The sequence below is a fragment of the Capra hircus genome, chromosome 7 (assembly GCF_001704415.2).
Source record: "Capra hircus breed San Clemente chromosome 7, ASM170441v1, whole genome shotgun sequence".
NCBI classification, from domain to species: domain Eukaryota; kingdom Metazoa; phylum Chordata; class Mammalia; order Artiodactyla; family Bovidae; genus Capra; species Capra hircus.
Genome location: NC_030814.1, coordinates 87,955,123 through 87,971,092, shown reverse-complemented (window position 1 = coordinate 87,971,092; position 15,970 = coordinate 87,955,123). Strand labels below are relative to the sequence as shown.

The 15,970-nt window shown below is 39.2% G+C and overlaps 1 protein-coding gene across 1 annotated transcript in view; it reads left to right on the top strand.

Annotated features, from left to right (window-relative positions):
* The window catches only part of MEIKIN (meiotic kinetochore factor), a 151,542-nt gene that overhangs the window by 49,594 nt on the left and 85,978 nt on the right, over positions 1–15,970 (top strand). The window contains exons 9-10 of the mRNA XM_018051667.1: positions 10,760–10,830; positions 14,828–14,908. Coding sequence (XP_017907156.1) covers positions 10,760–10,830; positions 14,828–14,908 — 152 coding nt within the window. The remainder of the gene's footprint in view (positions 1–10,759; positions 10,831–14,827; positions 14,909–15,970) is intronic.

Sequence of the window (15,970 nt, the reverse complement as noted above, 5' to 3'; positions counted from 1 at the left end):
AAACATTGTCAGATAAACTACTGGAATGGTCAAATAATAGTGTTTGAGACTTAAGTGGTAGCAGTGGTCTGATTTGAAATATATTTTAAAGGCAGATGGGCCAGGATTTTCTGATTAGACTCCTTAATGGGTAAGAGAGAAAAGTCAAGAATGACTCTTAAATTATTAGTTTGAGCAACTAGATGACTATTGGTATCATTTCTTGCAATAGGGACATTGTAGGGCTGAGCAAGTTAGGAGAGTGACTAAGAGACTTTGATTTGCACATATAACTTTTTTCTGTCAGCTCATGTACATAATGTTCCATGAAAGAATAAATAAACAAATATACATATACTCAATATATTCAATATATATGAAGCTCAAGATCAGGCAAGATTATTCTGGAAGACAGAAGTCAGAATAATGATAATCTTTAGAAAGGGAGATCAGTACAGTTCAGTCACGCAGTCGTGTCTGACTCTTTGCAACTGCAGCATGGACTGCAGCATGCCAGGCCTCCCTGCCCATCACCAACACCCAGAGTTTACTCAAATTCATGTCCATTGAGTCAGTGATGCCCTCCAATCATCTCCTCCTCTGTCATCCCCTTATGAGTCAGCTCTTCATATCAGGTGACCAAAGTATTGGAGTTTCAGCTTCAGCATCAGTCCTTCCAATGAACACTAAGGACTGATTTCTTTTACGATAGACTAGTTGGATCTCCCTGCAGTTCAAGGGACTCTCAAGAGTCCTCTCCAACACCATATGCAAAAGCATCAATTATTTGTCGCTCAGCTTTCTTTATAGTCCAACTCTCACATCCATACATGACTACTGGAAAAACCATAGCCTTGACTAAATGGACCTTTGTTGACAAAGTAATATCTCTGTTTTTTAATATGCTGTCTAGGTTGTTCCTAATGTTTCTTCCAAAGAATAAGCATCTTTTAATTTCATTGCTACAATCACCATCTGCAGTGATTTTGGAGCCAAAAAAATAAAGTCTGACACTGTTTCCCCATCTATTTCCCATGAAGTGATGGGACTGGATGTCATGATCTTTGTTTTCTGAATGTTGAGATTTAAGCCAACTCTTTCACTTCTCCTTTTTCACTTTCATCAAGAGGCTCTTTAGTTCCTCTTCCCTTTCTGCCATAAGGGTGGTGTCATCTGCATATCTGAGGTTATTGATATTTCTCCCAGCAATCTTGATTCCAGCTTGTGCTTCTTCCAGCCCAGAATTTCTCATTATATACTCTGCATATAAGTTAAATAAGCAGGGTGACAATATACAGCCTTGACGTACTCCTTTTCCTATTTGGAACCAGTCTGTTGTTCCACGTCCAGTTCTAACTGTTGCTTCCTGACCTGTATACAGATTTCTCAAGAGGCAGGTCAGGTGGTCTGGTATTCCCATCTTTTTCAGAATTTTCCACAGTTTATTGGGATCCACACAGTCAGAGGCTTTGGCATAGTCAATAAAGCAGAAATAGATGTTTTTCTGGAACTCTCTTGCTTTTTTCCATGATCCAGCGGATGTTGGCAATTTGACCTCTGGTTCCTCTGCCTTTTCTAAAACCAGCTTGAACATCTGGAAGTTCCCAGTTCATGTATTGTTGAAGCCTGGCTTGGAGAATTTTGAGCATTACTTTACTAGCATGTGAGATGAGTGTAATTGTGCGGTAGTTTGAGCATTCTTTTGCATTGCCTTTATTTGGGATTGGAATGAAAACTGACCTTTTCCAGTCCTGTAGCCACTGCTGAGTTTTCCAAATTTGCTGGCATATTGAGTGCAGCACTTTCACAGCATCATCTTTCAGGATTTGAAATAGCTCAACTGGAATTCCATCACCTCCACTAGCTTTGTTCATAGTGATGCTTTCTAAGGCCAACTTGACTTCACATTCCAAGATGTCTGGCTCCAGGTGAGTGATCACACCATCTTGATTATCTGGGTTGCGAAAATTTTTTTTGTACAGTCCTTCTGTGTATTCTTGCCACCTCTTCTTAATATCTTCTGCTTCTATTAGGTCCCTACCATTTCTGTCCTTTATTGAGCCCATCTTTGCATGAAATGTTCCCTTGGTATCTCTAATTTTCTTGAAGAGATCTCTAGTCTTTCCCATCCTATTGTTTTCCTCTATTTCTTTGCACTGATCACCGAGGAAGGCTTTCTTATCTCTCCGTGCTATTCTTTGGAACTCTGCATTCAAATGGGTATAACTTTCCTTTTCTCTTTTGCTTTTCAGTTCTCTTCCTTTCACAGCTATTTGTAAGGCCTCCTCAGACAGCCATTTTGCTTTTTTGCATTTCTTTCTCTTGGGGAGATACTAACTGGGAAAGAAAATGTAGGAAACTTCTGCGGTGTTGGAAATATTTTTATCTTGACCTAGGGGGTAACTATGTGGATGAATCCATGTAAATACAAGAGTTGTTCCCACTACTGTATATATGGATTATGTTGGAAAATATTAAAACTTCAAGAGGCTTATTAACCTTCAGTTGGGGATGTCATGAAAACAATTTGTGACACAAGAGCCCAGAGTTCAAGGCAGAGACTGTGGCTGTAGATAAACATTTAGAGTCCAATATAGAGGTTTCGGGAGAAGGCAATGGCAACCCACCCCAGTAATCTTGCCTGGAAAATCCCATGGACGGAGGAGCCTGGTAGGCTGCAGTCCATGGGGTCGGGAGGAGTTGGAGACGGCTGAATGACTTCACTTTCACTTTTCACTTTCATGCATTGGAGAAGGAAATGGCAACCCACTTCAGTGTTCTTGCCTGGAGAATCCCAGGGATGGGGGAGCCAAGTGGGCTGCCGTCTGTGGGGTCACACAGATTAGGACACGACTGAAGCGACTTAGCAGCAGCAGCAGCATAGAGGTTCGAAGCCATAAGAGTAGTTGAGTCATGTATGAAGAGAAAATTTTTAAAAAGACATGTAAGAAAGAATGTGAATGGAACACTTCAACAGTTAGAAGCAGCTATAACAGAAGCTTCCAAGAGGTTAAACAGAAAGAGTCGATGAGTTGTCACAACCAAGACTTAGCCTAGTCTTCCTTGTCCAGTGTCCTCCAACTCAGCAAATGTAGCTTAGTAAACTGAAACATGGGACCATCCTCAAAACCTTCTGCTTTGTCATTCCTGTCTCTAATCTATTTCCAAGTCCTGGTACTAATTTTATCTTTTACAGAACTGTCAAACCTACAGCTTCTCTTTACATTGGAAGATGAAGGTGAGAGGAATAATTAGCCTCAAATGTTGCCAGATTTAGCAAACAAAATTACACAATGCCTGAAACTTCAGAAAAGCAGCAAATAATTTTTAATAGAATTGTATCATAAACGTTGCATAAATTGCACTGTTACATGGAAAATAATTTTAGTAAAAAAAAAAATTTGTCATTCATCTGAAATTTAGTTGGGCATCCTGTATTTAATTTAGCAACATATTAGCCTCTGCAATGAGGCTATAATATGTAATACAAGGATTAGAAAAACAATAGTTTGTATGCCAGTTTGAAGAGGTTAAGTTTTAACTTGAGGGTAATAAAAAAAACCTCTGAAGGGTTTTAAGCAAGTTTTGGATTTGTATTAATATTTTGGGTATACAATGTGGACAGTGGACTTTACAGGGAGGTGATTATTGGAAGCTATGTAACTGGTGAGTGTGGGGTACAGATAAAGTTAACATTATTCTCAATGATGAAAAACTGAAAGCATTCCCCCTAATATCAGGAAAAGACAAGCGTGTCCCCACTTTCACCACTGTTAATCAACATAGTTCTGGAAGTCCTAGCTACAGCAATCAGAGAAGAAAAAGAAATAAAAGGAATCCAGATTAGAAAAGAAGAAGTAAAGCTCTCACTGTTTGCAGATGACATGATAGATAGTGTACATAGAAAACCCCAAAGATCCTATCAGAAAATTACTAGAGCTAATCAGTGAATTCAGCAAAGTCACAGGATACAAAATCAGTACACAGAAATCACTTGCATTTCTATATACTAACAATGAAAAATCAGAAAGAGAAATTAAGGAATCAATCCCATTCACCACTGCAACAAAAAGAATAAAATATCTAGGAATAAACTCCCCTAAGGAGACAAAAGAACTGTACACAGAAAATTATAAGACACTGATGAAAGAAATTAAAGATGACATGAACAGGTGTAGAGATATTCCATGTTCCATATTTCAATATTGTGAAAATGATTATACTACCAAATGCAAAATACAGACTCAATGAGATCCCTGTTAAATTACCAATGGCATTTTTAACAGAAATAGAACAAAAAATTTCACAAACATATGGAAACACAAAAGACCCCGAATAGCCAAAGGAGTCTTGAGAAAGAAAAATGGTGCTGGAGGAATCAATCTTCCTGACTTCAGATGATACTACAAAGCTACATTCATCAAGACAGTATGGTACTGGCACAAAAACAGAAATATAGACCAATGGAACAAGATAGAAAGCCCAGATATAAACCCATGTACCTATGGGTATCTTTTTTTGTTGTTGACAAAGGAGGCAAAAATATACAATGGGGTAAAGACAATGTGGCAAAGACCTCTTCAACAAATGGTGCTGGGAAAACTGGACAGCTACATGTAAAAGAATGAAATTAGAACACTTCCTAACACCATACACAAAGATAAACTGGAAATGGATTCAGTTCAGTTCAGTTCAGTCGCTCAGTCATGTCCGACTCTTTGTGACCCCATGAATCGCAGCACACCAGGCCTCCATGTCCATCACCAACTCCCGGAGTTCACTCAGACTCATGTCCATTGAGTCAGTGATGCCATCCAGCCATCTCATCCTTGGTCGTCCCCTTCTCCTGACCCCAATCCCTCCCAGCATCAGAGTCTTTTCCAATGAGTCAACTCTTTGCATGAGGTGGCCAAAGTACTGGAGTTTCAGCTTTAGCATCATTCCTTCCAAAGAAATCCCAGGGCTGATCTCCTTCAGAATGGACTGATTGGATCTCCTTGCAGTCCAAGGGACCCTCAAGAGTTTTCTCCAACACCACAGTTCAAAAGCATCAATTCTTTGGGGCTCAGCCTTCTTCACAGTCCAACTCTAACATCCATACATGACCACAGGAAAAACCATAGCCTTGACTAGACGGACCTTAGTCAGCAAAGTAATGTCTCTGCTTTTGAATATGCTGTCTAGGTTGCTCATAACTTTTCTTCCAAGGAGTAAGCATCTTTTAATTTCATGGCTGCAGTCACTATCTGCAGTGATTTTGGAGCCCACAAAAATAAAGTCTGACACTGTTTCCACTGTTTCTCCATCTATTTCCCATGAAGTGCTGGAACCAGATGCCATGATCTTCATTTTCTGAATGTTGAGCTTTAAGTCAACTTTTTCACTCTCCTCTTTCACTTTCATCAAGAGGCTTTTTAGCTCCTCTTCACTTTCTGCCATAAGGGTGGTGTCATCTGCATATCTGAGGTTATTGATATTTCTCCCGGCAATCTTGATTCCAACTTGTGCTTCTTCCAGCCCAGCGTTTCTCATGATGTATTCTGCATAGAAGTTAAATAAGCAGGGTGACAATATACAGCCTTGATGAACTCCTTTTCCTATTTGGAACCAGTCTGTTGTTCTATGTCCAGTTCTAACTGTTGCTTCCTGATCTGCATACAGATTTCTCAAGAGGCAGGTTAGGTGATCTGGTATTCCCATCTCTTTCAGAATTTTCCACAGTTTATTGTGATCCATACAGTCAAAGGCTTTGGCATAGTCAATAAAGCAGAAATAGATGTTTTTCTGGAACTCTCTTGCTTTTTTCCATGATCCAGGGGATGTTGGCAGTTTGATCTCTGGTTCCTCTGCCTTTTCTAAAACCAGGTTGAACATCTGGAATTTCCCAGTTCACATATTGTTGAAGCCTGGCTTGGAGAATTTTGAGCATTACTTTACTAGCATGTGAGATGAGTGCAATTATACAGTAGTTTGAGCATTCTTTTGCATTGCCTCTCTTTGGGATTGGAATGAAAACTGACCTTTTCCAGTCCTGTGGCCACTGCTGAGTTTTCCAAATTTGCTGGCATATTGAGTGCAGCACTTTCACAGCATCATCTTTCAGGATTTGAAATAGCTCAACTGGAATTCCATCACCTCCACTAGCTTTGTTTGTAGTGATGCTTTCTAAGGCCCACTTGACTTCATATTCCAAGATGTCTGGCTCTAGATGAGTGATCACACCATCATGATTATCTGGGTCATCAAGATTTTTTTGTACAGTTCTTCCATGTATTCTTGCCACCTCTTCTTAATATCTTCTGCTTCTGTTAGGTCCATACCATTTCTGTCCTTTATCGAGCCCATCTTTGCATGGAATGTTCTCTTGGTATCTCTAATTTTCTTAAAGAGATCTCTAGTCTTTCCCATCCTATTGTTTTCCTCTATTTCTTTGCATTGATTGCTGAAGAAGACTTTCTTATCTCTCCTTGCTATTCTTTGGAACTCTGCATTCAGATGCTTATATCTTTCCTTTTCTCCTTGGCTTTTCGCCTCTCTTCTTTTCACAGCTATTTGTAAGGCCTCCCCAGACGGCCATTTTGCTTTTTTGCATTTCTTTTCCATGGGGATGGTCTTGATCCCTGTCTCCTGTACAATGTCATGAACTTCATTCCATAGTTCATCAGGCACTCTATCTATCTATCAGATCTAGGCCCTTAAATCTATTTCTCACTTCCACTGTATAAATATAAGGGATTTGATTTAGGTCATACCTGAATGGTCTAATGGTTTTCCCTACTTTCTTCATTTTGAGCCTGAATTTGGTAATAAGGAGTTCATGATCTGAGCCACAGTCAGCTCCTGGTCTTGTTTTTGTTGACTGTATAGAGCTTCTCCATCTTTGGCTGCAAAGAATATAATCAATCTGATTTTGGTGTTGACCATCTGATGATGTGCATGTGTAGAGTCTTCTCTTGTGTTGTTGGAAGAGGGTGTTTGCTATGACTAGTGCATTTTCTTGACAAAACTCTATTAGTCTTTGCCGTGCTTCATTCTGCATTCCAAGGCTAAATTTGCCTGTTACTCCAGGTGTTTCTTGACTTTCTACTTTTGCATTCCAGTCCCCTATAATGAAAAGGACATCTTTTTTGGGTGTTAGTTCTAAAAGGTCTTGTAGGTCTTCATAAAACCTTTCAACTTCAGTTTCTTCAGCATTACTCATTGGGGCATAGACTTGGATAACTGTGATATTGAGTGGTTTGCCTTAGAGACGAACAGAGATCATTCTGTCATTTTTGAGATTGCATCCAAGTACTGCATTTCGGACTCTTGTTGATCATGATGGCTACTCCATTTCTTCTGAGGGATTCCTGCCCACAGTAGTAGATATAATGGTCATCTGAGTTAAATTCACCCATTCCAGTCCATTTGAGTTTGCTGATCCCTAGAATGTTGACGTTCACCCTTGCCATCTCTTGTTTGACCACTTCCAATTTGCCTTGATTCATGGACACTAAGCGCAGACAGCGGTGGCGGGCCGGCACACTAAGCGTGGCAGAGAGCTATCCCACGTCCGAAGTCAGGGACAGCGGCCCAGAGTGCCAGGCTGCGATGGCGCAGGAACGGCCAGGAGGAGACACCCCGCATCCGAGGCCAGTGGCAGTCAGGAGGAGACATCCAGTGTCCGAGGCCAGCATCAGCTGGGAGAAGCCACCTTGCGCCCGAGGCCAGGCGCGGTGACCCTGAGGAGCCACCCCGAGCCCAAGGCCAGGGGCCACAGCTGGGAGGAGCCACCCACGCCCGAAGCCAGGGCCGAGAAGCAGTGGCTGAGCAGGCACAGCAGGGCCTAGAGGAGCTATCCCATGTTGAAGGTCAGGAACGGGGGCAGTAAGGAGATACACCTCATCCAAGGTAAGGAGCAGTGGCTGTGCTTTGCTGGAGCAGCTGTGAAGAGATACCCCAAGCCCAAGGTAAGAGAAACCCAAATAAGATGGTAGGTGTTGCAAGAGGGCATCAGCGGGCAGACACACTGAAACCATACTCACAGAAAACTAGTCAATCTAATCACACTAGGACCACAGCCTTGTCTAACTCAATGAAACCAAGCCATGCCTGTGGGGCAACCCAAGACGGGTGGGTCATGGTGGAGAGATCTGACAGAATGTGGTCCACTGGAGAAGGAAATGGCAAGCCACATCAGTATTCTTGCCTTGAGAACCCCATGAACAGTATGAAAAGGCAAAATGATAGGATACCGAAAGAAGAACTCCCCAGGTCATTAGGTGCCCAATATGCTACTGGAGATCAGTGGAGAAATAACTCCAGAAAGAATGAAGGGATGGAACCAAAGCAAAAAACAATATTCAGTTGTGGAAATGGATTAAAGACCTAAATGTAAGACCAGAAACTATAAAACTCTTAGAGGAAAACATAGGCAGAACACTCGATGACATAAATCAAAGCAAGATCCTCTATGATCCACCTCCTAGAGTAATGGAAACAAAAACAAAAGTAAACAAGTGGGACCTGATTAAATTTAAAAGCTTTTGCACAGCAAAGGAAACTACAAGCAAGATGAAAAGACAACCCTCGGAATGGGAAAAAATAATAGCAAATGGAACAACTGACAAAGGATTAATTTCTAAACTATACAAGCAGCTCATACAAGTCAAAGCCAGAAAAACAAACAACCCAGTCAAAAAGTGGGAAAAAGACTGAAACAGACATTTCTCCAGAGAAGACATACAGATGGCGAATAAACACATAAAAAGATGCTCAGTATCGCTCATTATTAGAGAAATGCAAATCAAAACTACAATGAGGTATCACCTCACACCAGTCAGAATGGCCATCATCAAAAAGTCTACGAACAATAAATACTGGAGAGAGAGTGGAGAAAAGGGAACGCTCTTGCACTGTTGGTGGGAATGTAAATTGATATAGCCACTATGGAAGATGGTATGGAGATTGCTTAAAAAACTAGTAATAAAACCACCATATGACCCAGCAATCCCACTCCTAGGCATATACCCTGAGGAAACCGAACTTGAAAAAGACACATGTAATCCCATTGTTCATTGCAGTACTATTTACAATAGCCAGAACATGGAAGCAACCTCGATGTCCATCGACAGATGAATGGATAAAGAAGTTGTGGTACATATACACAATAGAATTTTACTCAGCCATAGAAAGGAACACATTTGAGTCAGTTCTAATGAGGTGGATGAACCTAGAGCCAATTACACAGAGTGAAGTAAGTCAGAAAGAAAAAGATAAATATCGTATTCTAACCCATATATACGGAATCTAGAAAAATGGTACTGAAGAATTTATTTACAGGGAGCAGTGGACAGACAGACATAGAGAATAGACTTATGGACGAGGGGAGAGGGTGAGATGTATGGACAGAGTCACATGGAAACTTACATTCCCATATGTAAAATTGATAGCCGATGGCAATTTACTGTATACCTCAGGAAACTCAAACAGGGGGCTCTGTATCAACCTAGTGGGGTGGGATGGGTAGGGAGGTGGGAGGGAAGTTCAAAAAGGAGGGGGTATATGTATACCTATGGCTGATTCATGCTGACATTTGACAGAAAACTACAAAATTCTGTAAAGCAATTATCCTTCAGTTCAGTTCAGTTGCTCAGTCGTGTCCGACTCTTTGCAACCCCATGAACAGCAGCACGCCAGGCCTCCCTGTCCATCACCAACTCCTGGAGTCCACCCAAACCCATGTCCATCGAGTTGATGATGCCATCCAACCATCTCATCCTCTGTCATCCCCTTCTCCTCCTACGCTCAATCTTTCCCAGCATCAGGGTCTTTTCAAATGAGTCAGCTCTTCGCACCAAGTGGCCAAAGTATTGGAGTTTCAGCCTCAACATCAGTTCTTCCAATGAACCCCCAGGACTGGTCTCCTTTAGGATGGACTTGTTGGATCTCCTTGCAGTCCAAGGGACTCTCAAGAGTCTTCTCCAACACCACAGTTCAAAAGCATCAATTTTTCGGTGCTCAGCTTTCTTTATAGTCCAATTCTCACATCCATACATGACCACTGGAAAAACCTAGTTTTGACTAGACGGACCTTTGTTTACAAAGTAATGTCTCTCTTTTCAATATGTTGTCTAGTTTGGTCATAACTTTCCTTCCAAGGAGTGTCTTTTAATTTCATGGCTGCAATCACCATCTGCAGTGATTTTGGAGCCCAGAAAAATAAAGTCAGCCACTGTTTTCACTGTTTCCCCATCTATCTGCCATGAAGTGATGGGACCGGATACCATGATCTTTGTTTTCTGACTGTTGAGCTTTAAGCCAACTTTTTCACTCTCCTCTTTCACTTTCATCAAGAGGCTCTTTAGTACCTCTTCACTTTATGCCATAAGGATGGTGTCATCTGCATATCTGCATCTCCATATCCTTCAATTAAAAAATAAATTTTTTAAAAATAAAGATGCCTGAGTTTGTTTTAAATGCTAGTAAAAAAAGTGATAGTAGAAAGAGAGTGGAAATGGAAGGATAATTAAGAATTCAAGTTACATTCAACTTTTTCTACTAATTGAAAGCTAAATCTTTTATATACAGTTTATTTATTCCTGTGAAACCTGGAGGTTTTGAGATAAAGATATTTTTAAGAATTCTTTCTCCTGTCACGTTGTTCAAGTTAGGTTGTTCTAAAACTATTACAAAATCAGTCATTAAAATCAATTTTGTTTTTAAATTTGAGTTCTCTTTTCTGTACTTTAGATGTAACAACAGGTGAAATAATTAACACTAACATATATTATTGTTTTAGATAATGCATCTTGTGGAGTTTTACCTGCTGAGAAAAATTACCCTTCGACCCCTGGGGAAAAAAGAGAAAAAGTAAGTATTGAAGCAGAATAACCTTATAAACCATAAATTTTGTTAATATAGAAAATACTTTTTTCTTTTAGACAATACTTTATACGAATTATTTTTCAGCTATTTAAACCAATTATTGAAAACATTTTTGGAATTTATCAGATTACATTATTGTTGCATGCGTATATGCTCTATATAAATTTAATGAAAGAAGATTAAAATGTACAATTTTTCCAATTGCTTTTTGGATAATTGGATATCTGTTAGTAATTTAAAGTGACAATAATGCATTTGCTTTGTAGTCAAAACAGTGTTCTGTGTTAAGGAATTATAAATCAGTACATTAGGCCTGGAATCTAGTGGTCTTTGGGGAGGAATTCGGACTTGACTTTATATATAGCAGTAGCTACTATTTGAGTGGCTACTCAATGTAAGCATTATTCTAAGCAGTTTTTGTTAATTATATGTTTTTATAGCATTCCTGTTAGGTAACTTTTTCATTTGTTTTATTTTTTAGCTATTTGATAGCTGAGAAAAATGAGGTTTAATTGTTAACCAATATGCTTGAGGAATTTATGGCAAGTCTTCCTTGATCTGAAGCCTATAGTTTTTTCACTCTACCATACTATCATTGTATAACTGGAGAGCAGATTGAAAGAGGGCAAGAGTGTCAGCAAGAAGATTCATAAATACAAAGTTACAAAGATTTTTGGTGGGAAAGTGTGGTAGCTTTAACTAGGATGTTTTGTAGGAGATATGAAAAAATATGCATGGATTCAAGATATTTTGCCTGTAGAGTTCATGGATTGGATATAGAGGCAGAAAGAGTGAGTGGTGTCAAGAAGGACTTCTAGGTTTGTGTCTTAAGCAGCTTTGATGGATAAAAGTGCTATATAATGTGACAGGAAAAGCAGGAGGTCTGAAGGCACATGAAGGTGAAAACGTTGGAAGCACCACTGGCTGCAAGTTTTCAGGTCAGAAAAATAAAAGAGGAGTGTACAATATTATAGATATTTTAGAATGTATAGTATTGGACAAAATCACCTGGGAAAGAGTATCTACAGAGTAAGGAAGAGAAAGGGATCCAGGATCAATTCTTGGAAAATTCTACAGTCAGGGGAAAAGAAAGAGTGGACAGAGAGGAGGGGAGAATAAACAGCATATGGTATCATAGAAGATAAGGGAGGAGGACTTTTGCTTCTAAAAAGGAGAGTGGCCAGTTTTGCCAAGTGCTGCTTGCTGGTCATGTTATAAAGAATTTTGGAAAATTGAAGGACTTCCAGTTTCTGATCTAACATGAAAGGAATTTAGAAATCATTACTCTGTCCTAGCAAGTAGAAACCTGAACAAACTGAAAAATCAGCAATGCTTTGTAGATCTGTCAAAGAAGTAAGGTCACTTGGTAAACTGCTACACCAGATCATGGAAAGACAGACAGGTGGATACAGAGAATGTTGACTTACCAGAGCAGAAACACATGAACAGCAACCTCCCTGAGAACCAGTGCTGGGGTGGGAAAACCAAAAATGTCACTGATGAATTTCTGAAAGCTCATTGTGGACAACTCAAGAGGAATCCATTCATCAGAGGAACCTGCACACTTCTGTGAGTTTTACCTGCAGAAACTGTTCCAGATCCTCATAAAGAATATCAGTGAAGAATACCCTCATGGTTCTGGTAGTGAGAAGGGAAAAGAAACCATGTTGAAATACCTCAATCATTTAAAAATATTCTGTTCTTCTTAACAAAGCCTGCTCTCAACAGAAGGTGTTTAAGATCCTAACTTGCTGGGGTTTTAGCAGAGCCTAACCTACCTGGGGAAAGGAAATACCTGATTCCAGCCAGCTCTGCCCTTCCAAGTAGAGAAAGGAAATTACCCAATTCTAGCTCCCTCTCGGAGGGATTGGGGGCAGGAGGAGAAGGGGACGACAGAGGATGAGATGGCTGGATGGCATCACTGACTCAATGGGCGTGAGTCTGAGTGAACTCCGGGAGTTGGTGATGGACAGGGAGGCCTGGCGTGCTGCGATTCATGGGGTCGCAAAGAGTCGGACACGACTGAGCGACTGAACTGAGCTCCCTCTAGCCTTCTACATCGGGGAATGGAAGTGTCCAACTACTGTAGGATGGTCCTTTTTAGCCATCCTGTCTCAATTTGCGGGGAGGGGAACTAAGAAGGACTGGTGATGTTCACAGTCCAGGGGCATAGGCTCAATAAAATACTGATTTAATCATAGAATTGTAGAAGGCTTCCCCTCTCCCCCCACGATTTATCAGTGCATTATTAAAGACTACTCACCACAGTTGTTATTACTCAGTACAACATGTCCACCTTCTAGCAAAAACTACAAGCCATACTAAAGGCCAGAAATTACTGTTTAAGGAGACTGAATAAGCACTGGGACCAGAGTCAGATATTACAGTCGTGTTAGAATTATCAGACCAGAAATATAAAATAACTGTAATTAATATGCTAAGGCAGTTACAAGAAAAAGTAGACAACATGCAATATAAGCAGAGAGATGGAAATTCTAAGAAATAATCAGAAAAGGAACGCTTGAGATCAAAAATACTATAGCAGAAATGAAGAATACTTTACCTATTTTAAGAAAAAGTTTTATCTTTAAACTTTGAAGTTGAGAGAATTACAGATAGAAATACATATCCCATTTAAATTATAACACACATCCATATAACAAAAATAGGACATCTGAGAAGTGATACAAATGTTTTTATAGCACTGTGAAATGTGTCTTAGGATTCTGAATTTGTTTCAGCCTGAAAAAGATCCTGAGCCTAGAGATACAAATTTTCAAACAACTTTAAGCTCTCGTCATCTAAAAATCAAGGTTCCATCATCTCACCAGAGGTCTGTTGTGGAAAGCAGTGCAGGTAAATCAGTTGCTAAGGTTCTGCTGCCGCAGCCTCTCAAACCTGCATCGGTAAGCACTGTTCTTTTATTAGCTGATTCTTGAAAAGATTTTAAAATGAAAATGTGCTTATTAGAAAGATTTAGATGTACATAATTTCTCAGCAAAGCTAGGAAAAATTGCAGAGAATCTATCTACTTACAGCTATATATAGGCAGGTATGTTTTAAATGGACTGACAGTTGACAATTGGTTTGCTTGAGACCACTGGGAAAGATTATTCAGCAGAATTAAGAGTTCAAGTGCCATATTGGAGGGGGTAATATTGGAGAAAGGAAAGCAGGGAGGAAGGAAGATTGGGGTGAAATAGCCTTAGTCTTCAATGCAGAGCTGACAAAAGCTCTCCCAGTGGGGAGGTCTGGAGCATAGATTGTCCATTACAGGAATCTTACACTGGGCTGCTATGTTCAAATGTTGGCTGAGGCTTGCCCAAGAAGGTAATGGCCTCAACCTAAAAGCTGAAGCAGATTCTAAAGATGTTGCTGCTGGGAGCTATCATCAGGTAACTATGCTCCTTCAGTGGAGCAGCGTGTATCATATGTAATATTTGCATGACAATTCCTAGGGTAGAATAATCCCTGTTGTTCAGATGAACATATTAAAAGATTATATAGCTAATAAATTAGAGAGCTAACAGATTTAGTGTACTAGGTAAATGTACCTATAAATTTTTTGATAAAAGTTTCCTAATAAATATTCCAAATTATGTCTTGAACAACTAGTTTAAGAGATTTCTAAGCCAGAAGAGTGAAAGGAAGAAAAGGTGAAAGAAAAAAAGAAACCTAACACAACTTCCCTATGATGTTCAAATTTTATGAGTTTGGGTTCCAGGCTTCTCAGCATATACTGACACCGTTTCAAAGAGGTTTATCATTTGTACCACTTGGAGTTTTTTTTGAAGTTGTTTAACCTAGCTCAAGTCAAACAGTTCTTTAGTTACCTGTCTAGTGGTTTAAAATTGAATTAGTAGATTAAAATGTTATTACTGTGACACATTATGGTCTAGTATAAAATTATAAAATTTTGTGTTTACCGTATTAATTTATTTCTTTCTGCTGTTCAATTCTCTGTTTCACAAAATATTGATAGAACACACATTCCAGTACTTCTGATAAGAAAAGCAGAGGCCTGTTAACAAGTACTCCATCTTCGCAAACACCTGGTTTAGTGGTAAGTGTTATTACTATCATTTAGCACTTGTAGTATCTATTTTCTGGCTCTCTGTTCTCGCTCTTTTTCTGTTCCTCCTAGACTAGGGGAATACTGCACATAGTCAGTAATGTCTGTATTTTCTGTTGCATAAACATATTTTCTCTGGAAGTACTCTATATACTGTTATACATGAAAGAAATATTTTTCTTCTTTTAAAATTTTTTTTTACTGTGGCAAAAATACATAACATAAAATTTGCCCTTGTAATCATTTTTAAATGTAAAGTTCAAGTACATTCACATTGTTGTAACCATCATCCATACTCAGAAATTTTTCATCTTGCAAAGCTGAAATTTCATACCCATTGAATAGTAAATTCCCCATTCCTTCCTCCTCCAGTCCCTTGTAACCACCATTGTACTTTTTGTCTCTATGAATTTGACTGTTCTAGGCATTTCATATAAATGAACCATATGGTATTTGTCTTTTTTGTGACTGACTTATTTCACTCAGCATAATGTCTTCACGGTTCATCCATGTTGAAGAATATGTCAGAACTTACATCCTTATTTAAGGCTGAATGATATTCCATTGTATGAAGGTACCACATTTTGTTTGTCCATTCTTCTGTTGTTGGACATTTGGTTGCTTCCATCTTTTGGCTATTGTAAATAATGTTGCTATGGACATGGGTATACAAATATCTCTTTGTAACCTTGTTTTGAATTCATTTGGTATATTATTTGAAGTGGAATTGCTGGTCCTTTGGTAACTCTCATTGTAGCTTTTTGAGGAACCACCATACTTTTTTCCATGTCAGCTGCACTATTTTACATTCCCACCAATTTACAAGGGTTCCAATTTCTCTACATCCTTGTCAACACTTATTATTTTCCGTGTTTTTCGTTTTTTAAAAAACAGGTGTAAGATGGTATCTCCTTGTGGTTTCAATTTGTATTTCTCTAATGGCTAATGATGCTGAGCATCTTTTCACATGCTTATTGGTCATTTTATATCTTCTTTTGAGAAATGTCAGTTCAAGTCCTGTGTTCATTTTTAAAATCAGGTTGTTAATTTTTT